Here is a 25796-nt window from a genome sequence, read left to right as displayed (position 1 = left end):
TGCCTTGCATTATACGCTAAGAAATCCTCGCATCCCAATCAAATCGAATCACACTCAAACGTCAGAATGTAAACACAGCATAATCACGTTTAAAATGACAGTGTGGAATCACAGTTCAGGAGTGACATAAATATGTAGCCTAAATAATGTTTTGAGATCATCTATGAAAACGTTCAAGTGCATACAGTCCATGTGCAGCCCAGGTCAGGTAATGATTGGAAACAAGAAGTTACGTCATGGTGAGCAGTAAACTTACTAAACTCAGCCTACTACTTAGGTAGAATAGGCCTACAAGTTTTTTTTTTGCCGTGTTTTTAAGTATGTTAAGCCTGTGGTGTTATCTGGGTTTCCTGTTCAGCCTGCTAACAATTTTATATCACCACTCTGAGAAGTGACGTCAGACAGTAAAGCAGTGGGGGAGCTCATTAAACTGAACAAAGTAAAAGTACACTCGAATCCCAGGCAGTCAGACTGACAGCTGAACCCGCTCCCTCCGTCACTGAGAGGATTCTTCTAGGCGACATCCCTCAGCAACAGTCAAATGATGCCTTCAGGGGCGCACTGTAAACTCGTACTTTTTTATTCCAGTGCAATGCTGTTGCTCGGATGTGATTATTTAATGCAGGGGGGGAAAAAAATTGACTTCAAATAGGAGAAAGAGACATATGATGGAAATTATATTTTTTTAGGTAGGCTTTAACACTGAAAATGGCCTTTATCATAAATTGCTTTTATTTGTCTGCGGTGCTATTAGCAAGCTGTCTAGTGCTCATCTAAACACAATAGGCCTAAAAAAAACATGTTGTGTCAAAAATTGAGGAAAAAGGTGGAAAAGGGGAAAACACACACACAGAGTCACGGATCCAAAGATAGTTTACTTTCACATTATTGCAATGTGGCTCATGGTAAAGCCAACTTTATAACTCCTGTAAAACATGCTAAAACGAAATGCACGCTAAAAATAATTCAAAACATAGACCTCTTCAATTATTTTTCTGGGCTTTTTTTTGCAGCAAAACCTAAACATAGCCTACTTTATTACTGCAAAGTGGGCTTTGCTGCTGACTACTGGTAACTTTTTTTTGAAAACCCTCGGCCACTTGTTGCCACTAGGTCTGGACTGAGTTACACAAATGACTTTATAGCCTAAGTTAAGTGAATTCACTTTCCATTAAGTGTAATAAGAAACAGCACCTGTTCACTCACTATAATGAAGGCCATCAAAAAAAAGGCTTAGCATGTGACATAATCACTAGTGAGTAAAAACCTGCTTACATTTTTATTATGCTTGGGACTGCCAGTTTTCCATATAGCACCGTCCCCTTCGCGTCACCAGTCAGGCTTTCTCAGAAAAAAAAAATCACAAGGGTTAGGGTTAGAATCATCCTAAAATCATGTTTAGCGTCTTGCGCTCAACTAGTAGTTTCGACATTTCCGACCGGAGCCGAGGGCAGTGAAGTACCTCCACACTTCCTATGGCCATATTTAGCTGAGCATCGGCGGAGCGTGAGCTCAGGAAAGCATTTCCAACGACCAAAATGAGCTTTTGTCTGTCGTCTGTCACAAGAAAAATATCCAAACGTTGTTTTGTGCGAAGTTGACTGCGTCACGTTCTCAGAGGAAAAACTGCGAGCTGCTGCAGTGAACAGAGCTTTGATCCACAGGAACTCTGACACACGCAGCTGCAAAATACACTTCACAGTGGAAAACTGTCAGGAGACACAGGTAAACTGATTTTTTTTTTTACATTATTAAACACTATGATGAATCACCTTTTTGTTTTAGAATAATTAAAGTTTTTGTTTTGTTAAAAAGCATCAGCCTCCCTGGCTCATACTGTTCACTGTAAGGTTAGTTTGATTGGCACCTGTTGATTTTAATTTCCCTGCAGTTTAGAATTGACGAATTCAAAATCAGTAAAAAGAAGGCTGAATATTTATTTTAATGTCAGGATGATATCGATGTATGACTCAACATGTGATTTGGATAGATGGTCAAACTTGAGATTTTTTTTATTTCTCACCTAACAGAAATGAACCAGTTTTTAATTGAAAAGACATCAAACCTGCTGCACTTTATGCCAATATAGCAACAAGTTCTCCTCTCTGTTTGTCTCGAAGATCTTAAAAACAACACTGAAAACTTGGTCACTGGCTCAACTTGTCAGTTTTTGAAACCAGACAGACATGGCTGAAACACATTCGAGAAATCCATTTCAGTCAAATGTTGCATCATGTTGGCTTTCCCTAAAACTTACTTAAACCTTGTTTCAACCATTTTCTGTGCATACAGCATATGCTCATTTTTTTTATTTGCAACCTAAATACTCTGTACATCAGCAACAACACACATCCATCAAAGAATTGAAAAAACATATTGAGGTTCAGAGCAGCATCTCCTCAGATGCAGCTTTAAGTTTGCAAAGACAACCTGTTGTTTGAACCGTGAGTACTGGTTATACAAATCTTGAAAGCTCATGATGAGACATTTATGTCAAGTTTTTTCCAAAAATCACAAGTTTTTCTGTCATCACGAGATCGAAAGGCAGATTTAGAGCTCTTTATTTTCTACGATTTTATCCCCTTCACAGCTTGCAGAGCTCTCGCACTGTGTGTGTGAATCAATCATATTGCTAGTGGAGTCACCACTCACACACTCACATGTCTCAGCTGAATTTTTTTTTTTTCCTCGTGTGACAGTAACAGCCATTCTGTGATTTCAATTTGCCTGTGCTTTTAATTTTGACCAAGATTAAAAAAGGTGATTTGATTATTCTTCATTAAAACCGCAGCCTCATAATGAAAAGAAGCCTTGGGTAGTGCAGATCTGTCTCATGCGGCTTTCTCCTCTAATGCTGAAGGAGCTGACTAGTGCAGGTCGTAGCTCCACTCTAGACTAATCATTATCAGTCCATTAGTCATTAATTAATCATTAGCTCTTATTAATATACGCTGGATCGGCTGTCATTGCTCAAAACAGCTGTCTTAAAAACGCAGCCTCCCAAGACATCATGAAAAGGTTGTGTTAATGCTGCAGAAATTTAGTAATCAATTGTTCTGTTCGGAAGTACTCCGTTAATTATAGTGTGTAAGCATCGCTTGTGTTGTAAGTGCAGATAGATAAACTACGGAGGTGCTGTTATTGCTTCTGCACAAAGACTCGCTGGTTGCTATTTCTGACAGCTTTTTCAGGGTGAAAAAGGCTGCATGGTTAGTGCTATAATAAGCAGGGATTCATGCCATTGTTTAAGTTGTGCGTTGTGTGAATGCCTGTCAGTGATGGGGTTCAGACAGACAGACGCACTTCACAAAAGCTCACAACCCGTCGATTTCCTGGGATTTTCTCCGTCAATCGATTCCACAGCCGTAGTGAATGTCATGTGCCCCGACAACACAAACACTTGGGAGCTTTTGGGAATAGATGCCTGGATGCTGTGTGATTGTGGATGATGTGTTATCTACAGGTGCATACAGTTTAGATCATGGTGATGTCAGCACTCCATCACATCCACTCCACTGGAAAGCCTTTTAAAGAAGTGGCAGAGTGATCCATTAGCCAATATGTCCCCGAGGGCCAGTCACATAATGACATTGATGGCCGCTGATGAGGCGCCTGGTTCTGTCTTAAAGGTTATGATAAGCATGCCTATTATTTACACTTTGGATATGAATGTGTATTGCCTCAGGCCCATGTGGTTAAATCCAGTCAAAAGAAATATGGAGGTCCCAATGTGCACATTGTGTTTGAGTCAACCAAGCGGCAACCAACAGTGTTTAAAAATGAAGACAATGCAGAAGTGCAGAATCCTGCAGTTCGTCAAAGAGATCCTTGAAGTCACATACACTTACACACCAGAGGCCAAAAATCCTCTTATTAAAGAAAAATAATCATGTTTACAGCCTGGTACAAAAAAAAAAAAAAACGGTCTGATTAGTCATCATGGGCACACACTGAACAGGGGGTGACATTTTTTTGTACTTTATGGATGATACATGCTATCCATAGTTGGGCGCACAGCTGACATGATTGACAGGTGGGCATGATGTAACGGTTTGTCAAGAGGCTTAAAACCCGCCTCAGCTCCAGCTCTTAGCCAGTCGTTAGGTTGACCTAAAGTTAGGTTGAGACAGGATTTCCAGCATGACGGCTGCTGCTGATGAGCCTCCAGAGCCCCCTGCAGTAACAGATGGGCGATGTCACTCAGGCTTCATCCATTAGTTTTTGTACAGTCTATGGACTCAACACAAACTGTTCATGTTGTCATTGTATGGGGCTTTTTTTCCCCATTGTCCTTTTATGGCAATTTATGATTTTTACGCTACATTCTGCATTTGCTTGTAATTACCATGACTGTGGAAAAAAAAAAATGTTGAAAATCACAACCATCGCTCCTCTTTCCTCTTTACTCCTCAATCTTCCTCTTCCTTTACCTCTGCCCAAATTGAGACTCGGAACAGAACTCTAAAGTTGGACGCTCAGCGAGACACAGTGTGAAAGTGAACAATGAAGAAGTGACGCCTTAGTAAGGTGTGTTTCTGCAAACCACACAACGGCTTTTTGGGAGCATCAGTTTGAAGCTGCTAATGACCGACTGCTGCTGAAAATATCAGTGTGAACCTTATTACTTTATCCACCTGAGACAGTATATCTTGCCCACTTTTGTCTGAAGTATGAGTTGAATTACGAAACAGAAATAAATAAAAAATAAATAAGAATGTGAATTTTACCCATGAGTCACTTGGGGGAATGTAATCTAAAAGCACCTGGATACAGCAGTTGTGTGAGGGTTACAAGTGACAAAATTGTGACCTGTTGGGACCGTTCAAATTGTCACCATGAACTGTGTGAAGATATAAAGTGCTTATTGTTTTGATGCGTGAACACATTATAACAGGGAGGGGGGGACTTTGTTGAATTCCATTTACCTGTATTTACAAGCTCCTTTTCCTCTGCTGTTACCATAGAGACAGTCCATCCCCATCAGCAAGGCGCCTTTGGCTGCCAAGCTCATTGGCTCTCTCACAGGAGAGCGCTGGTGAGCAAGTGCTTCCCTGGGAAGACTCCGGCACGGATGCAGCGCGATAGGCATTTACTTGGCTTTCAAAGTGTTTCCTTGGCAGCCAACGGCGCACCGACAGTGGCACGTCCACCCGTTTTGTCGCTACGGGTTGATGGCTGAGGCAGAGTGAAATCCAGCTGGGAGGGATCCACTCCTATAATTGAAATGAGTTCACCTGGGAGAGGGCTGCTCTGTGGTGCCTGTTAGCTGTCAACAGTCCACGCTCACCAGTCTGCATGAAGTGGATTTGATGTGAAGCCTGAGCCGTTTTTGTTTTGGTTTGTGGCACACGAGTTAGAAGTATGAAAAAACTATTTTCCTGTTTCCAGCACAGAGAGACAGCGTGCCTCAGGTATTTCGGCTGTACAACCTGTTAATACTGTCAGCAAAAGAGCGTAACACTGTTTAATAGAAGTCTTCAAGATAAAACAGTGTCTCTGGTGTTCAGTGATAAAATCCACCTAAAAGCAGTGCAAGCAGTTCTTGAAAATTGTATAAAATCTGTTGCATGCATAGGAAATACACTTTTATTATTTTATTCCTGATTCAAAACAGAATAACCTTTTAAGACATTGACATTTTCTTAATTGGGTCTTACAAACAACGCTGCTATGTTTATTAAAATAATAATGTGTCCCTTAGTTTCTTCAAGTTTCACTGGCCTTATTAAAAATTGGATAGTTGGTGGAGTTTTTTAAATCTGAGAGTGCCGTGCACTACGGCTCTGTTCCAACTCTAGTCAATGCTCGTATTTTACATCATGCGCCGTGGTCTGTCTCTAGAGCGTCCCAGCTCTACGCTCTCCTCCAGCAGCACACCTCCAACCTCTCTCCCCTCACGTTCGCATGAAGGAGTTATCAATTAGAATGCAACCATTATTAAAGGCTTCAAATGCGATTTTTTGATCCAGCAGATGTCGCCCTTGAGCACCAGCATGAAACCAAAACAACTCACGCTGCATTGTTGTGTTAGCATGCTAATGCTAGCGATCTTTATTATGCTCGTATCTTCACACTGCATGTAAATTTACCCAAAATAAGCGTGATCTAGAAACACAGTTAAGCAGTGAGTACAGTATGTTATTCTTCTTTTCTTTAGTCCCTCAATTAAACAACTTTTATTCGCGAGGGGAGGAGTCAGCCGTCGGGCCGGCTATGTTAATGAACAGAAAAAAAACTCTGAGAACATCACAGACAGTGGGACTCGGGTGTTACACCCATTGTAGACAGTCATTACTCAGAGTTATTTTCAGAGGATATACTTGATTTATATTATATTTAAGTGTGAAAAATCACATATAAAGCCTTTAAGCACCATTAACCACAAGCTTGTCTCAAGCTGCAATTGCCTGCGTCCATCATTGTTGTGTTAGCAGGCTAATGTTAGCGCTCTTTAGTCAGCTCGTAGCTTCATATTGAACATAAATTGACATGGAATGACCGAGATATGATGTATGTTATTCTACTTTTCTCAAGTCCTTAACTGAAACAGCTTTATATGTAAGGCCGTCCCATCTGTGTAAACATGATGTTAACACGGCTCCAACAACAACACAGCAAGTGGGACTCGAGATAGTCATGACTCAGAGAGACATTTACAGAGGATATACTGCTGTATTTATGTGTCAAATGTTTCAAATTCTTCCTTTACATATAAGTAAACATCCCTGAAGTGACGTTTTGGTGTTATGGGCAAAAAAGTGACCATGTTAACTGAGGACTTTCAGACAAATGCTAATAAACATGTCCTAACAAATGCCTCTTTGTTCTGTATTTGTATCATCATTATGTCAAAAATACTTATTAAATATGTCTTTAATTAAAGGCTAAACAAAGAGGCATTCTTTAAGACACTATGCGTTCGTCAACCACAGATGCATTTGGCTAAAGGTTGCCAGTAAACATTCTATTCTTTAAACCGTAACACCTGCCGTAAGACCTTTGCCGTTTCTAGCAATTTAAATATTGTCCCGTGTGATGTATAAGGGTTGTCATGTGATGAGATGGAAAATTAAAAAGCCTGTGCTGCAGTTCTAAACTGTTTTCAATTGTGGCCACTAATTGCATAAACTCTTTTTGCCCTCCAGCCCTTGTCACATGACTGAAAGCTATGAATACAGACTCCTGATCATATGTTCTATCACATTATCTACTTTATCACTATCAAGAATGAAACATTTTTATTGCAACGCAAAAGAGATTTTTATTATTATTATTTTTTTATGATTTTGAGATTTGAAATAGATGCTTTACAAATCCATCATGATACATCAGGGGAGCAAACCTAACCTCTTATTGCATGGGTAGGGGTAAAAATAAAATGACTTTGCTGTTTCGAATTCGAAGTGTCTAAACTTAGCCATTTTACCTATATATTTATGACATATTGCCAGAGATTGACAGCAGACCACATCAACAACTCTGAGCTGCAGTCAGACTCAAAGAGCAAGAGACTTTTAGCCATGACATTTAAGGAGCAAGCAGGAATAAATCTATCAGAGGCAGCTACTCGAGGTAGCTTCAATAGATCATAAAGCAATCCCTCAAGACACTTTGCTATGTTGATAAGTGGTGGGAAAGCTGGGTGTATTTATAACTTAACTTTCTCCAACACCTCATTCTCATCTTCCATGTTGGAAAAACACTATTGGAAAAAAATGGGAAAATTCCAACAGTTTATCCCTGCTGCACAGTGAAAAGGACACACTGATAACATCTGACAGAGAAGGAGTATTGACACTTCAGTCTAATAGAGAAAAGCGTAGAAACTCCAATTGGATAACAGGTGTCAGCCCCCTGGATCAATAGCATACTGTCTTTTGGCTCAGCCAATGATGCAACACTGTACCATGAATATCTGGCTTGTACTCAGATTCTGAGAGCCGGCTGCAGTATGCACTCTGTGCAATTGTCCTGGAGCTCTGAGTGGTGGCCTGAGTGATAGCTGTCATCTAGGCAAATATGTTTCATTTTCTGGATCCATTTGGTGTAAGCACTGTAATTCCAAAACTGGCAACCTTCCGCACCGCCATCCAAAAAAAAAAAAAAAAAAAATTCAACATCGCCTGTAACATAGGCAACGTCGACTCAGAATGTCTGTCCACAAGAACACCCTATTACAGCAGCTACAACGTTTGTGTTTTTTTATAGACAAACTAGCTCCCAGCCTGCATTTCATTGCTTCTTATTCACACAGATCTGCAGACACTGGCTGTCAACTAGTGAAAAGATTGTGTGACTGTCAGAGTCTGTGTGAAACAGCTTCTCTCCATCAATCAACCCCTCTCTCTTGTGCCCTTGTCATTCTTTTTTTCTTTTTTGGTGTTCTGTCGCTCCCTTCGTCAAGACTGTGCACAGACGCACTGACTTTTGGAGGCTCACAAAGGACTCCCAGGTGGAACTGGTATTAAAGCTTATAGGGACATCACATCACAGTACAATGCAGTAAATTGGACACACAGGGACAAAAGTGATTGGATGCTGTTTAGACGTGTCTTTGATTTGTCAGTTTCTCTCTCTACCTTAGTTGCTAGGCAGATGTGTGCGCATCCTTTAGTGGTAACTGACATGTATGAGATAAATGACTCATAATTGGATCTTTTTCATACTTTTTTCTCACTTGAAATGCATAATAAAATGAAACATCGTGTACCTTTCAGATGGCCTTGATGCCACAGTGGTTTAAACTGTTACGTTGCACTTGAAAAAAGTGGAAGCTAATAAATGTATTCTGTTCCTTTGAGGGTTTAGTGAGCGGCCTCAATATTGAACTATAGGTATTTATAGATGACCAACCTTCTGTGGAGATTTAAAGGATTAACTCCAAAAGGCTATATAAGATACTGCAGATGCATGACAAGGTGGAGATTCTGATGTTTCATTAGAATAGAGCATGCAAAAATCACAATTACCCCTATCATGAGTTGAATCTCAATAAACAAAAATATACTTATCTTTTCCAGCAGAGTGCAGATTAAGCTTTTGACATATTGATTTTTTTCTTCTGGCAAACTATAGGACGACTCAGAAAGGGATTACAGTTGGCTGAGGATGTCTTAAACAGAGAAGGAATGCTGAATTTGATAAGTGGTGGATAGAACACTTTAAGGGAAATCCTAAACCCAACCAACAGATCCTCTGACAAAAGGGTAGAGTGTAAATGCCCAGGGTCAACCTTACACATATCCTTGGCAGAGGTCACTAAGGTAGTCAAGAAGCTTCACAGTGGCATGGTGCCAGGTGTGGATGAGATTGACTCTGAGTTGCTGAAGGCTCTGGACATTGTTGGGCTGTCTTGGCTGGCTAGCCTTGTCAGTGTCAGCTGGATGCATTGGACAATGCCTGAAGAGAAGCAAAACCACGCTGGTACTTCCCACTTTTTAAAAGGGGGACTGAAAGATGTACTCCAATGGGGGTATCAATCTAGTCAAACTCCCAGGGGCACCCATTCAAGGGGGCTGCAAAGGAGAATGCAGCTAATCCTCAGGTGCAGGAGGAACAGTGCAGATACCAACAAGGCTGTGGAGCAGTCTACCAGCTCCTTTACCCATGCAGTGTACCTGGAGGGTTCAGCGGAATTTGCACAGCTTGTAGACATGTGTTTTTTGTTGCCTTAGAGAAGGCCCAAGATCCTGTACCTATGGGAATCACTGATTGGTGCTTGTGAAATTGGGTAACCAAGGCTTCTCTAGAAGCCTGCCTGTGTTTGTATAACCAGAGTGGCAGAAGTACCTGTTTTCAAAGCAAATGTTTGAACATTTCCCCATTGGTGTTCCACAAGGGTTGTCCCTTGCCACCATTTTTATTTGTGATTTTCACGCACAGAATCTCTCTGCTTTTGCAGATGAAATGATTCTAAGGGCTTCATCAAACAGTGACCTTCAACAGGCACTGGGGCGGCCCCCAGTCCCCCGTTACCACCATTGGTTATTAGCGGCTTACAACAATGGGTATGGTTAAACCTGTTTTATGTTATACATCAGTTTTTAAGACATCAGAATAGCGGGTCTCTTAATGGGCTCAGCTCTGCGATGTTTAATGATTTGCACAGTTTCAAAGTGTAAACCAAAAAATTAATCAATTGACTCTTGACCGACGAGACTTAATGATTGGGCAATATATTGCACACCCAGTGGGATCAGGCAGAACAAAAAAATAATAATTAGAATCATTATTTTATAAGACAGGGGGGGGGGCATGATCTTGCAGCTGCTTAGAGCAAAAAAGAAACCCCCAGAATCAACCACATATAATTAGTGCTTGTAAGTGTCGTTTGACAGCGACATGATGTCTTTGTGTTTTGACAGTGAAACATCATGACCACGCTGCTGGACCTGAAGAGTAGTGTCCTGAGGCAGGTGCAGAGGAGCCAGTCGCTGAGGAGCAGAAGGGAGGCTCCGCCCACTGCCAGCAGCCCACTCACTCATTGTCCTGAGCCCTTACCTCGCAGGTGAGTCACTTGGTTCACACATACACAATTGCACAAGACTTCAAGTTCTGTAGCTGTCAGTCAGCGCTCTGCATATGTGTGGCAACTATGTTTCTATTTCTGATATTTTAATTTAAGCTGTGCTGCACTCTGTGCTTTTGCATTTGATTGCCCGCTGCATTACTGTCAGTCACAAAATAAGCCTAGCTTAAGCTCAAGGCAGGAGGCAAGATGTTAAGATATTACTGTGTCCAGAAGCACCGTTCATTGCTAGAGATTTGCTTGATTATTACAGTTAAGAGCAAGCAGAGCTTCAATAATGGGTGTTTTTTTTTAAGGGGAATTAAATTGCAGTCAGTGTAGCTTTTGAAAGATAATAACAGCCTTTTGAAAAACAGCAGCACACACTTTTAAGCAATAATTCATGTGTTTCTTGTTTGTTTTCCACTGGCCAACCAGCTGAAGCCACAGGTCAACATTTCTTGTCAACACACATTGTTTAAGTGTGGTTGGCATTTATTCCAGAGTTGCGACTTCCAGTAACGCGGCCATGCACAGCTGCCTCGCCCCCCCCTCCCAAAGGACACATCAACCTCTCTATTACATGCACAGTCAGGCCCTGACTCGGCTCACAAATGCTGCTTTCTCCTTCTTCAGTTTGCACTTCATGTCTCCGCCTTCATATGAGTGCACCTTAGTGCAGCACATCTGTCCTATTTTTCTTTTACCGCAATAACGAAGACACCGTGCTGCTTTAAAACATGAGAGAAAATCTGCTTCTATTTTGGTTTGTGTATGTATTTGTTTCATGTCTGAATTTGTTGTAAAAACTAGGTGTTTTTCAGTTTAACCAGCGTGTTTGTTTATACGTGTGTACATGTTGTTGTGTGAATAGATGCACTGTAGTCTGTTAGCAGTAACCCACATATAAAGGCATTTTCAAAATAATTCAGATAATTGCATAACCTCAAACTAGCAGTCGAGCAGGAAAAACTAAAAAAGATAAGCACCTTTGCTACGTGGCAATTAATCGCGATGGATATGATTCAGAATTTTTTGACATGTCATTAAGTGAACTATCAATCAGTTGATGAAGACACACTGCCCAAATTTCCTTTTCGGCTGTCAAACATGCTCTCCAGATAAAATAGATATGTATGAGGACATTTTGGATAAATGATAAAAACGATTGAATCCACTTTATTAATATTTTATTCTAATTAATGCACCCAGAAAATGAACACCAGCTGTTTTGCTTAGCTTGCATCACTGAACGTTTCTATATTTTTTACTTTAATTCTAAAAATAACACCAGAACAAACCATGTAATAATATGTATGTTTGTATTTTTATTTGTACCTTTGTCTTATGCTCTATATCATTTATGTAATGTATGTATGTTTATGTTTGTAGATACAGTATGTATACCGTGTATGTGTATAGTTTACTGTGTATTTCTTGTTCTTTTATTCTTTTTCTTTATGCTTTTTATGTTTGTCTTTAAATGTTAGGCATAGAGAATAAAGCGTTTTTATGGATTTTAGTCTTTCTCCTGTCTGTTCTTTATACCTTTTTTCTCGCCTTTGAACTCCTTGATTGTGTGTGTGTGTGTTTGTGTGTGTGTGTGTGTGTGTGTGTGTGTGTGTGTGTCTTCAAGTTTTATTATTTTGTTCATTTTATTTGTTTTTTTTCCCTTGCCTGCCTCTGCAGCTAATGAAGTGGCACAGGTAAAATCCACCTTTTCTTATTTCAGGCTTGTTTTGAAGCTTCATCTGAAGCCAGAAGTAATAGTATGAACCTGAGGTTTCTATAGCAACCTAAACACAGGCTGTTGCCACTGTGTGAACTTATACTTGTAATGACGAGCAAGTCTATTTTTAACATGGAAGATAACCTCGGACGATGTTTTGAACACTGACCAAATTTGAATTCCAACAACCAACAGACATTATCTTTGATTTTTAATGCATTTTTTTTTCTTATTCCTGTCGCGATGTCTATGTTTTTATTGAATTAGCACAACCCAAAGTGAATGCAAATAGGAGCATATTTGTGTGATTCATTAAAGAGTGATGTGATCTGTCAGTATCTCACCTTTTTCTCATTTCCCATGCAAGCTCCCTGGTGTTAAAGCCTCCTGATGAGCCGCGCACACACCCAGAGAGCTGATCATTAGAGGCAGGCTGTTGATCTTTGTTATACTCTCGCTCTGCTGCTGGCCTGTCTGCTCTCTTACTTTAATTGAGAATTTGCAAATGAGGCCAGGTGGATTTGGGCTGCTCCGTCCCCAGTTGTTGACCCAGTGGCACAGTCGGCTGACCACTTTCTGCATATTGAGAGTGAACCTTTTAATTAAGGCGAGCAAATTATGCTTTTAGCTCGATGTGGACTGGTTGTAGACCTCAAGACACTGAGATGAGCTTGTGTTATACTGTCTCAGAAGTCAACAGGGACTTATAATTATATTTGCATTTTGCTTTATTATTGTCTGTTATTTAGCTCCCTTTCATCAGCAGTGAATTGTCTTTGCCTTTAATGAATTTGACTCCTGTGACACTATATCAAGTTCTCGTTTTTTTTTATAATTGACAAAAACACAACCTATTTAGAATGACATTAAAGGGGACCTATAATGTCAAGCAATTAAATACATAAATGATTAACATTCCACACATATCGGACAAGGCTGATTGTCAATGAGTTGTATGTAAACCAAACAGTGGCATTTGTTTGAAACTATTTTTTATCTTTGGATGGTTACATAAATCTACGTTAGAGGATTAGGGCCACTGAAAAAATGTTTTGGGGGTTTCTGACAATTTTTTTTAGAATTCTGACTTTAATATCAGAATTCTATTTTTTTTTCTCAGAATTCTGAGATTAAAGTCCAAATTCTAAAAAAAAAAGTCAGAACACCCCCCCCCCCACCCTCACCAAAAAAAAATGTCATTGGCCCTAATCCTCTGCCATATAATATAAATCATCTGAGTACATAGATCACCAACATTTTTTTTATCACCTGCAAACTCTCATCTGGGAGTTTTTGTTTTGCTTTTTTGCCCTTATCATCTTAGATTGTGTTGACAAAGGTCTTGCAGCGGTAAAACAGACAAAAATGTCACAGACATCCGCGAAAACTTTAGAGGAATGTCCAAGAAATGATTCTTTGCAGCATCACTATGCTGTGTTCTTTTGTCTTCTCGCATCATCCTCCTCATAACTCTTATCAGATTTATGAAGCGACCCATTGGTGGGGTACCTGATTCCCTTAGTAGGGGGTCACAGACTAATTGAGCAGTTTTGCCCTGACAGTGGTGAATGTATGAATGACTTAAAGTTAACGATAGTCTGCATGTTAGTTATAATAAAGGAAAATATATCAGAGTACAAAACAAGGGATCTTTGATGTTTTCTTCAAAGATGGAATTCTGTAAGCTACACTAGCCTTTCACTACACTGAGAAAAACATGCATTGTTTCATTGTTTGGTCATTATATCATCACCCTCGTCCTGTCATCAATGACAGATGTGCTTAAGACATATCTGTCATTGATGATGTATTACATGAGGAAAGAATACCCGTAATGCTTATGTATTCTTTAGCTGTATACAGTTCTGTCAGGAATGATTTCCCTGTACAGCTCGGCAGATCTTGAGCTGCAGCTGATATCCATCCTTTGACAAATTAAATCGAAGGAACATGCATCCTCACTTCTCTGCACATGCCTTACCGATCGTGTAGTTTATATAGCTTTGGAGCGTTAAACTGCCTTTTCCTTTATGAAAGCCTCTGTCAGCCACTGACCCGCAGAGTGAAAGGGAAAACTGTAACACAGTTGTGTGAAGCCCCCAAGAAGACCTGAGTTTGAAGTCATTTCACACATGCATGCTGCAGCTCTGTCTGCTGGTCGCTGGAGCTGGGAGACTGCTCTTACACACGTTACTGAATACTGAACCAGAGCTGTTGTGATCATATCTCCACATTAGAGCCTTTTCACCTGTAAAGTTGTATTGCTTAATCAAATGTGTAATTAGTGTGGAACAAACATTGTATTGTGTGTAGTATAAAGGGGGGAGATCCTTGTTTTGATAGGAGCTGTAAGATTAATTAATACCCTGACAACCGTCATCAACCTGATCGCGACAAATCCTCTTATTATTTGAGAATGCATAGACTTCACACTGTCTTTAATGCTGCAGATGACAGTGATGTCTGCACTATTAATTACCATGCATGAACTGCCATATTATATTTAAGTTGGACGTGTGGGCTGCAGTAACCTTCACACTCCCAATTAGTCATGTTTAAACACATATTCTGGCAGATGGAAGAAGTTCAGGGGGCTCGTCCAGTTATTTGTTTTCCTTCTGATTTACTCTCCAAACAGGAAATTGCAACTGAATGAATTCTCAAAATAAATTAGAATAAAATGACTGTAAAAAAAGGACCTGTTTCCTAGCAACATCAAATCATTTTGTTATTCTGCTGCCGTGTGAATATGTGTGTGTGCATGTGTGTGCGCGAAAGAGACGGAAAGGTTAAAAGATATAAGAGTCTTTCTCTTTTTTTTTTCAGTTGCAACAAATCAGAGTTGACTTGATTTGCATCTTTGGGGGAATTATTTCTGCTCATAAACACGCAGTCCCAAAGCTCAAAACAAAAAATATCCCAGACTGTCTGGACAAATCCTCAAGCTGTGTGACTGACAGAAGAAGAGACAGATTTCTGGATATGAGAAAGCCCTGGATGATTGAAGATAGATGTGGAGAGAATTGAGTGTCTCACAAGTATCAAAATCAAATGAAGCTTATTTGTACTATGTGCAAATGAAAGCTGTAAGCTCTGGGAAACATAGCCTCCCATGTCTTGTCAGTGGAACTTTGGCTTTGATTGGGGACTCATCCAAAGATTGTAGACTAATTACTTGAGAGTGAGGCTTAAAGCATAGGCCGAACTTTGTGACAAAACTATTTTGAAGGAGCAATATGTAACATGTATGATGTGACATGTAACACGTAGCTTTTAAAATTGGTACTGCAGTCCAAATTCAAAATATTGGAGAGACCTGAGACACAGATGCGTTATATGCAGCGAACTATAACCTCACTCCGTTTTTCAAAAGCATCTCCAATATTTATCCTTTCTGGCCGTGCAACCCGTTTCCGCTTGCCTGCTTCCATCGCTGCAACACCTGTTGGTTTGCCGTTTGCCTGGAAAATCAAGGGGTGTCCAAAACGGCCATGAGGGGGAGCCTTAGAACAAACTACGTCTCTGGTCAAAACAAAAACAACCCATTCCGACCCTGAATTGAAACTTAGAAGGAGGACATACTGGCTGCTGCATTGTTATCAAAGAAGCCAGCACTTTATTATAGCATGTTTCCTTATTTTCTGATGATATAGAAAAGTCATTTTAATTCAGTAGATATCTTACATATTGATCCTTTAATAGCAACAAATGAAAGGTTCAACTCCCAGGTTTATGTGAACATACAGGGTCTATCAATTAGACACGAAACAGTGACTATATAAGTTGGTAGCAGATAATTATTCAGAGATTTTTTGAGAAATGAATTGCTCAAAATTCAGTCAGTGGATAAAGATTGCAACATTAAAATGTTAGCTCTTTTTATATTTGAGGTAATAACTTTTGTATTGGCAGTCCGCGGGATGCCACAAGTAATCTGAATGATATTTTGAGAAATCTTTTGTTACAGTGTGGACCAAACAATTAGTAGATTTGTCATTCTTTGCTTCCTTTCATTTCATAGCATAGCATATCATATGGTTGAAAATCATTTCTTACAGTGTCCTATTGTGACTTGTGTTCTATCATTGTAACGTGTTGTATCACAAAGTATGGTATTGTTTTGTATCTTTTCATATCATATAGTGTCAAATTGTGTCATAATGTATAGTGCCACATCACATTGCTTTCATTTCATAGTCCAGATCAGACCCATATTTGAAGAGAAGACTGAATTTCACAGATTGTCCTGCGTTTATACTAGGTTTTATTCATTTTAAGCCGATGCATCCACCTTTTTTAGTTTTGCTAGGTTTGGTTCAACTGTAAGCCCAGCAAGGCTGCCATTAGTCCAGATCAATACCTTAGGGCTTTGCTATCCACTCCCCCACCAGGGTGAGAGTCAATGGGTGCTGGGATGGGCTGCCACACGCCTGCCGTGTTCGATGACGCTAATAAAGGAGCGTGACAGGGTTTCTCTGCGGACGGCTCTTCTGCATAATGTGACAGGGGATGGCTGGGAGAGGAGGAAGAAGACGGAAGCTGGTTGGTGCGGGGTGGTGGATTTTTAGGTGTTACAGGCAGACAGCATGACTGTACCCAACGGCTTCGGTACAGCTCACATCAGAGCTGCTGCCTGCTCCGCTGATTTCCATACAGGCCAAGAGGAAGATGCCCACTGAGAGATTGGTGAGGGGGGGGGGGGGGGTTGAGAGGTGGTGGGGATTCCCAAGGTATTCAGTCAACTACTCCCCTAGAATGTGCCTATATCACCATGGCAACTGAGACCTACGGGAGACCGTGGGATTCACTCACACCTGAAGGAAACAGAAAACATCATTTGCATTTTTGCATGAAGCCCAGCTCATTGAAGTAGATTCACATGCTTCATGTAGAGTGCAGACATCTGTTGCTTTGCTGAGAACTTTGGTCTTCTTAGTGCACAAGATTAAACAGTGTTTGATAGGCAATAAGGAGAATAACTGCAGGGGATGAAGTCCTACATTCAACAGTGAAAGAGAACAGATTATCCTTATTTGCAAACAGGATTTAGTGTGATCTTCTCACTGTAAATGTATTCACCACATTAATACTGAGGCTATATTTTCCTCTTTTGTAGAGCTATAGCTAACAACATGTTAGCAAGGAATTTACAACTTTCTTATTGTATTGTGTAACACTACTAAAGTAAAACATGTTTTTGCTAATCCCGAGCTAACGATTATTTTAGCTGGTAAGGAGCTGAATCACTCATGAATAGCTGTTGTCTTCTGATGCTAATGGCTAATCAAACGTTGATTTACTTTGCATAGCGTATAGCCAAAATTTCCCTCTAGATTCTCACTGTTCACTGTCTCAGCTGATTATCAATCTAGACATTGTAAAATGATAATGATATGTCAATAAAATTATCTACTAGTAGTTTTTAACTAGCCAAAAATGTTCTCTCAGACTGATGAAATAATCCACTTTCCATTAAAACCTACATTTCACCTAGCTTGTTTTAATGTAATAAACATGTTTTCTGAGTTACACCTCTATTCTAGATATGAAGTCTGGTTCTGTTTCCACGCCTTGGCAGGGTTTCTGAGGAGAGCGTGGAGTTCTTTGAGCGAGTGAATGCCATTCTGCACAAACAGGAGAACATGCTACGGGCCGCCCAGGCTGAGGTAACCCCCTATACCCACCTTCCACCTTTCCGTCTGTTCCACACTTGAAGCATGCTCATGGAGCCAATAGGCCTCAGTGATGTTACTGAGCTCCCTTTTTTGGCCAGTGTGATGTTGGTAGACAGAAGGACCGGGTTGAGTAGGGCGCTCAGCAGATTGGAAGCTCAGCTGTGACAAGCTGCTGTTGATGGTGTTCTGCTCCTCCTGCTGCCATTGCTAACAAGGCAATCATGATGCATTCACATCTTTACTTGGAGCAATTTGATGTCCCCATTTCGAAATTGCTGTAAGACAGAGGAGTTAAAGAAGAAGAAAAAAAGCATCACTGTATAAGGCACATACACATAACGTTGTAATGAACATGACAGAATATTGTGTATGGAAAACTTACATTTTGGCCCCTTCTCTTATTAAAGATGTCTAACTTTTGAAGGAGTCTTTTGCACTTTTCTTGAGCGGCTTTGAAAGCAAAAGTGGCCCTGGGCTACCTGTTTTTTATGGGAGCGTGTCTGTGTTCCCTCAATCCTGTGTTCCCTCAGCCCTATGTTGCCTCAGCCCTATATTCCCTCAGCCCTATGTTGCCTCAGCCCTATGTTCCCTCAGTCCTATGTTCCCTCAACCCTATAATCCACCGTTAGCGGTTAACACTTTTAACAAGTAACCAGCGGGGAAGAAAATCTAGCTCCAGCGAAAGTTCAGTCAGGAAGACTATATTCTGCATTGTAGTTTTCTTATACTATGTTGCAAACAGTCCTCCACGCATGCCCAATCATTTTCATGTAATCATATCACCTGCTCACATCTATCTGACTGCTCAACTCCTTCATTGTTAGCCTTTTATATTGCTGTCTTCTTTTTAAAAATATGGCTTTCTCTTCCACCAGTTCATTGATGCCATCGTTACACGTGACCCTCCACCTCCCCGTCACCACCAAGTCTTTGCAGTTTCATCACCGTCTTCATTCCATCAGCCTCAAAGATCACATCATCGGCCATCATCTGGTCAACCCATGTCTTCACAGTTTGGTCAGCCTCTCCATCCCCCTCAGCCCCAGGCGACATCCTCAGCCATTTCAGTCAACCCCATTCTCCAGTGTGATCAGCCTTTTTCATTCCATCAGCCTGAGATGACATCATCAGTATCCACCCATTAACCCCATTCTTTACAATTCGATCAGCTTCTTCATCCCATCAGCTTCATTAGACCACATCGCAGGCTAACACCTCCGCCACCAGTGTCCGGACTCTATGGGGGGTAGATCTCGCTGCGCTCAGGGCAGACATCTTCGATTACCCTGTCTCCTTGTAGAGTTCAAGCGCCGAAGATTCTCTGACAAAAATTCAGTTTCACATTATGTAAAAAAAACATTTTTTGTCTTTGATTAATTTACTTGTCTCTTTCCCTTTAGACAGGCAGAAAACATGAGCAGAACCAGGCTCATGGTGAACAGCCATCTGCTGAGATTGATTTGAGCTAGGAAGGTGGGCTTGAGGGAGAGACAGAAAGACTGAGATGGGTAGAGACAAACAAACAAAGAGCAACAAAAACAGCAGCTAATACAGACTTATGGCCACAGTGCCAATAATAAAGGTATGAATATGTGTGGTATTAGCAGGAACCACACTGTCATGATATAGGACCAAGCACAATAATTACAACAGTTAAAGTCAACAGGTGTAATATTAGCATTTATAATTATGGTGATGATAAAACAGGGAGGACTGATAATGTCAATTAAAGCAGTTGGAGTCGTGCATCTTTAAGATTATGATTAACAACATAACTTTGATAATAAAAGTTAGCCTGATATTAATAGTTGTAGCTCTAGGTGTCAGGCAGGTCCACTCAACCACTCAACAGGGACCTACCTGACAAGGGAGCTCAAGACATCCCAGGAAGATAAATGGTTATTTAGGTTCATGGAGGACATGAAGATTTAAAGTTATTTAACTTTAGTCACTAACTCTTGTTCTCTTACAAGTGTTATTGTAATTCCTGTAATTCATAAAAAAGCAGGATTTAGGGAATACTTATAGAGATGGAGATGACTGTTTTTCTTCTTTTCTCACCTCATTATAGGTTGGACTGTTCCACAATAATCTAGTTAAACTAGGGAGTGGGCTGACCAGAAATTGGGCATTTCATACTAGCTAAAGGCTTTGAATAATTGTCTGTGCTTGGCATCAGTTTTCAACATACTTCTCTCTACACAGAAAAGCTTTAGAAAATATATTTGGAAACACTGGACTGTATATAAAGAATGAAAGTCAGTTCCATTTGGACCTGTTATACCATTTAAATGCTATCTACTCATTTTTCCACCAGTATTAACAATCTAATAATGTAAGATATATCGGCATAGGTGTCACAGAGTTTGTGGGATTACATTTGTTCCTCCATTTCTTAATATGGACTTTCTGTTTTTTTACATTATTGATTGTCAGAGTCTTCAGAGAGACAGTTTTTCTTTGGATTTAATACTTCTGTTCCCTCACAGTGCGAGAGAGGGGCCTGCACTGTGCCACCGCCCCAGGAACACGCTGACCAGTCCTTCATCCCCGACAGAATAAGTAGGACTGAGGTGAGTCAGCTCGGTCTTCATCCAATTTCAGCAGGGACGAACATTTTAAAGAGTCACAAAAAACAGAAGGCAGTGAAGTCATTTTTTTTTTTTTTTTTTTTTTAATTTCTAACCCTGCTTTTGATGTGCAGCAGAGCAGAAAGCATGAAGGAAAGTGAACACAGAGCTTGTTATTAAGTGGAGTGTGTTTTCATGTAGCTGGACCTGCTTTATGAAGAAGCTGTATACACGGTGGTCAACCGGGTGGGAGTGCCTCAACCAGAACATGTGAAAAGTGATGAAGAGCTATTTGCCTACCTTCTTAAGGTAACTGTCTGTCTGTCTGTCTGTCTGTCTGTCTATCTATCTGGTTATGTAGCTATCGTTCAATGAAAAACAGCCTCTATCTAAGCTCGATTAAATCACTCTTAGTAATACCGCTGCAGCCTTGTACAAGGTGTTATTGTTGTTATATTTGTTGTGTTATTTGTTGTGAGCATGCTGTAGGAACACGAGCAGATGCTCTTGGCTCAAACATAATGAAACATCAAAGCTCAGTCACATTGTGAGCTGATATTCATCTATGATATTACATCTGTTCAGATGATGCCATGCCACTGATTGCAGTTTCTGTAATACCATTATTGTTTTAAACGATTGGTTGTGTTTTTGTAGGAATTTTAAAGCAGTGTTTTCTGATACGTTTAGTCAGATTTATTTATCTTAAATTGTATCAAAAATAAGAAACTTGATATTCATGTATTCATATCGGCAGTATTCTTTTTCTTTATTCTGTCCTATTGCTCTCTAAGGTGTTTGATATGGGCGAGGAGGAACAAGACATCATTCTCCAAAAGGTTCAAGAATCCAAGGTGAGTCATTCTCCATGCAAATTATTTTTTAAGAACCTTTATCCTTCAGATAATTGTTGGGAGCTGACATTTGCCATTCATCAGTTTTTATATCCCAAATAGGAAAAATTGCAAGTTGTCAAACAAATGTTTAATAATGAGAGAAGATGTATTTATGTACAAGTTGATGTACACCATATAGAAATAAGCTTAAAATATGTGTTGATACATTTCAAATCAGTGTAAGCAATGAATAGACATATTAGCAGAACTGTATTTGTGCAGGTTTAAGGACCTTAATGGAGTTGGATGCATGTGCCAAAATGTCCTATGTTTTTTTCCCCTGCATTTTCAACCTTTTTGGTTATTAATAGTGATTCCAGATAAATAGTTGATTCTACTAGAAACAGTTTAGGTCGGGTACTAACATCAATTTACATTAGCTTTGGTTCATAGGTGACAATTTTATCATAGAGTACACCATGAACACATTTAACAAAGTGCACCAGTCTACTAAACTTTGAACAACATTTAACAGAATGTATAAAAAGTATTTCTGAGAGTGATGATTAATTCTCATTTGGTGTTTCACAAAGCAAGAGTGTCATTTTCAGGTTTTACACCACTTGTTTTTGGTGATATTTTTTACAAAATATTTGACAATTATTACTTAGAATTGTGTTTTTACTGTGTGTTTGTCTTGATTTTCTTGATATTGGTCAAAGTTGACCCAGAACAGCCTCAATGTACAAAATCTGTAGCATCTGTACAAAAATAGAAAATTCAATGAAAATAACATTTTGGTGTATTTTGAATCACTTTGAGATAAGTCATTGCGTTTCAGACTAAAACAATGACATTCAGGGTGTTCTTACTGCTGTGGGATGTCAAAATGTTTCAAATCTGACCACGAAAAGTACGTAAGGGTTAAGTGTATAAAACACTTTGCAGAATGAACTTGTCAGTTATCTAAAGGTGCAGAATCAAAGGCATCACTAGATGCTCAGCTGTGCTGCCAAAGGTGATGTGGTTGGGCTTTTACTGACATTTTCTCAAGCTCTAAGTTAGTTTGGTGCGGTATTAATAAGGAGAAAGCCTGACCTGCAGAGCCACAGCTGGAGTGCTTTGCTGCCCTTGGAGAGATGTGAGATGAAATACCTCTGAATCTTAAAAGCCCAATTTAGATGGTTTCGTGTCTTGGACTTGACTGCCAGGGACCTTTACAAATACTTGATGGTTGACTGCTGCTGACATGTTGTGACCACAGGGGAAATATTTTGCCATTTAAAAGTATCCACAGTTGTTTAGCCTCTTGTTGAGCATTGAGTTTTCTACCTTGTGACAAAGATACCTGAAAAAGTCTAAGAATTGATTTTTCACAGTCCCTTACTCATCAATACATGCACATGTGTATTTAACAAGACGTACAGGTGTTTCGATTTGAAGAAATTCATTGTGATGTTCTCAATGTATGACCTTGATTTTCATTCATTCACAGTTTCTTACTGAGCAGACTGTAACTCTTTGGTTTTTCACAGCGAGCAACTTTTTCCTTAAGAGTTTCTGTCGTGAAAGCAAAGAATCTGATGGCCAAGGACGCAAATGGTGAGACTTCTCAAGCACCTTAATACCCCAAGATACAGAGCAGCACTGTGACATATGCCTGCATGACAACTATACATGTAATTATTCAGCATGTGAATGGTATTTATTGAAATGGGAAAAGACCGGGTACATAGAGTTCTAAGTTTAAATTATTATGAGAAAAGTTTAAACACAATAACTCAGTATTCTTAAATACTGTGTGTATTAAACATGTATTATGGCACTTGACACAACATATCATACATTCCTGATTAAATATGTCAAAGATTGATAAAAGGTGAATCACAATTGGTCAAAAAAAGTAACTTGAACTTTGCCATAATCTTCACTAATTGTTACCTTGACAAAAACTGGAAACCTTTTCTCTTCTCACTGCTGTCAGAGCATTTTAACTCTTTTATAGTATTGATAAACTGTTCTGCTTGTCACCCTCCCGTGGATTGCCAGGATACAGCGACCCCTACTGCATGCTGGGAATCTTGGTAGGCCAGAGTCCGCGGGAGCTGGAGGACAAGAAGGAGAGAAAGTTCAGCTTCAGGAAGAGGAAGGAGAAGCTGGAGAAACGCTCCAGCACCAAGGAGGTGTTACCTGCCCGGTGTATCCAGGTGACCGAGGTCAAACCAGAGACCCTCAACCCAGTGTGGGACGAGCACTTTGTGTTGTGAGTACAGCAGCTTGACCGTTATCTGAGGAGCCGACATGGTGACATGTGATACATTCTGAACTGTCAGTGATGGGCAGAACATTGTGATGTCTGTGTAATGCTGAAAGACTGACGTTTCTATTACTAATTATTTTGTATTAATGGAGAAAAAAATGAATGAAATAATGACCTGTTTTCTGTATTTTTACAGTGAAATAGATGATGTTCATAGTGACCTCTTACACCTGGATATATGGTAAGATTCTTGTGCATGAATTCTTTTTCACTTTTAGATTACGTATAGCTATTGTATCACAGAAAACAAAATAACACATAAAGTAAAAATCATGCAATAACATACATTTGAGCTGAGTTTGATTTTATACTGTAGTTAGTCGTTAGAAATCATAATGACAAGCCATCGAATTTCACTTCTTTGATTGCCAAGCAAACAGAGAACGTCTTTTAGATTTAATGGACAAAAATATTGTTTTTTGTGTGATTAAGTATTTATCAAATTAGGGCTTGTTATCTCAGACAAAGGGACAAAGCTTATCAATATGAATGTTTCAGAGATAGCTAATGAGATCTTTTTTTGGCTTTAGTCTCAGCTTATTACATACGATGTCATTTATACAAGACACAATCAGGGCTGTCAAAATTAACTAGTTAATCGTCATTAGGTATGGTTTGAAATTAATGCATTCATTAATTTTTTTATCGCATGCTATTGTGTCCCTTTAAACGCACTGTAGAGAAGCATCTGCAGTGTCTCCCCGTAGTCACAGTGATGAAAGAACGACATTGCTGCATCTTTGAATGTCTCAATTCACTTAAAAAAGACGGCTCAGCTGACGAGTCCACCTAATGACATCATACATTTCACTTTTTTACATTTTAGCTGTTTTCATTTAGCATTTTGTCCATAACGACTTCCTTTTCCCGTCTTTAAGTTAATGTTGTAACCTTCAATCTACCAGTAAGCCCTTACTTTATTTCAAAATAAAAGCAGAGTTCAATTCTAACAGAATGTAAAGAACTTACACTTAAGACAGTACAAAAATTCAAAATAAAAGCGTCACTTTTTTTAAAAACAAAAATAATGTGATTAATCGTGATTAACTATTGAAATGTAGTGTAGTGCTTAATCGGCAATGTAATTGTTTGACAGCCCTATACTCTATATAAAAATGTTAAAGAGGTAATAAAGATTTTACAAAACCAGCTTAGGTACATGGGGTGCAAGGTGATGAAAAAGGTGATGTGATAAAAAAAAAACACACTATTGAGAGTTTGCTTTAGATTATTGCTGTGCACAGATAATGAAATTGGCTCTTTTTCTTTCCTTCAGGGATCATGACGATGATGTGTCTGTTGCTGAAGCCTGCAAAAAGCTCAATGAAGTCAGTGGACTTCGAGGAATGGGAAGGTAGAAGAAACCATGTTTTTTTCATTCTTAATGACTCTAAATGTATTGAAGTGTAATGATGGGACTGTCTGGGCTACACATTTGGTAATTATGATAATTATTCTTCATATTACTGCACTGCACATGAATGACAGAATGTAATTTGGTGTACAATTGACAGTATTTTCATAGTGGTAATTTCCCCTGAAATTACTACAAGAGGCTCAGTTGTACTATATATATATACATATATATATATATTTAATATATATAATTCAGCCATTTTCCTGCTAATACTGTGAGCTTGTAATTGACTTGAAGTTCATAATCTTTTTGTAGTTTTGAACTCACATTAATCTGCCATCTGTGTTTTCAATTGCTTGTTTTTATGCTTGATGGTTAGATTCTGTACTTTTGCGACTTCTGTTATGAAACAAGCAACATTGAACAGCTTTAAGCCTCCCACCCTGAGCATCACATCAGAACAAACTGGCTTCTGAATCTATTAATACAATATGATACAACATCCACAGATGGATGGAATATTTTATCCATCCGGTTGGTATAGTGATAGTAGACAGCCTGTAAATTTAACTTTTTATAAAGGATGTAAGACAAAAGTTGTTATCTACATTTGTTGAAAACACTGATATGAACCTGCCTGTTCATTTTTGGGCATCATTTGAGTTTTTAAACCGATGACTGACATACAGGGAAGCCCGAGGCCAATAAAGCTGTGCACACAAAGAGTTCAGCTGCGGCCATGGAGAGACAAGTAAATTGCAGACATGTTTAATAAAAACTTGGAAATGTCAGTCATAACCAA

At 39.5% G+C, this 25796-nt stretch overlaps 1 protein-coding gene across 1 annotated transcript in view; it reads left to right on the top strand.

Moving 5' to 3' along the window:
- The first annotated feature begins 1457 nt into the window (after window positions 1-1457).
- baiap3 (BAI1 associated protein 3) overlaps window positions 1458-25796 on the top strand; it is a 36299-nt gene continuing 11960 nt past the window's right edge. Inside the window, exons 1-10 of the mRNA XM_061026613.1 lie at window positions 1458-1725; window positions 10365-10507; window positions 17815-17902; window positions 20401-20484; window positions 20683-20790; window positions 21276-21335; window positions 22853-22919; window positions 23367-23580; window positions 23774-23818; window positions 24914-24991. Coding sequence (XP_060882596.1) covers window positions 10374-10507; window positions 17815-17902; window positions 20401-20484; window positions 20683-20790; window positions 21276-21335; window positions 22853-22919; window positions 23367-23580; window positions 23774-23818; window positions 24914-24991 — 878 coding nt within the window. The 5' untranslated portion in view covers window positions 1458-1725; window positions 10365-10373. The remainder of the gene's footprint in view (window positions 1726-10364; window positions 10508-17814; window positions 17903-20400; window positions 20485-20682; window positions 20791-21275; window positions 21336-22852; window positions 22920-23366; window positions 23581-23773; window positions 23819-24913; window positions 24992-25796) is intronic.

The sequence above is a fragment of the Labrus mixtus genome, chromosome 20, assembly GCF_963584025.1.
Source record: "Labrus mixtus chromosome 20, fLabMix1.1, whole genome shotgun sequence".
In the NCBI taxonomy this organism is placed as follows: domain Eukaryota; kingdom Metazoa; phylum Chordata; class Actinopteri; order Labriformes; family Labridae; genus Labrus; species Labrus mixtus.
Note: the sequence above shows the minus strand (reverse complement) of the source record. Positions and strands in the feature narration are given on the sequence as shown.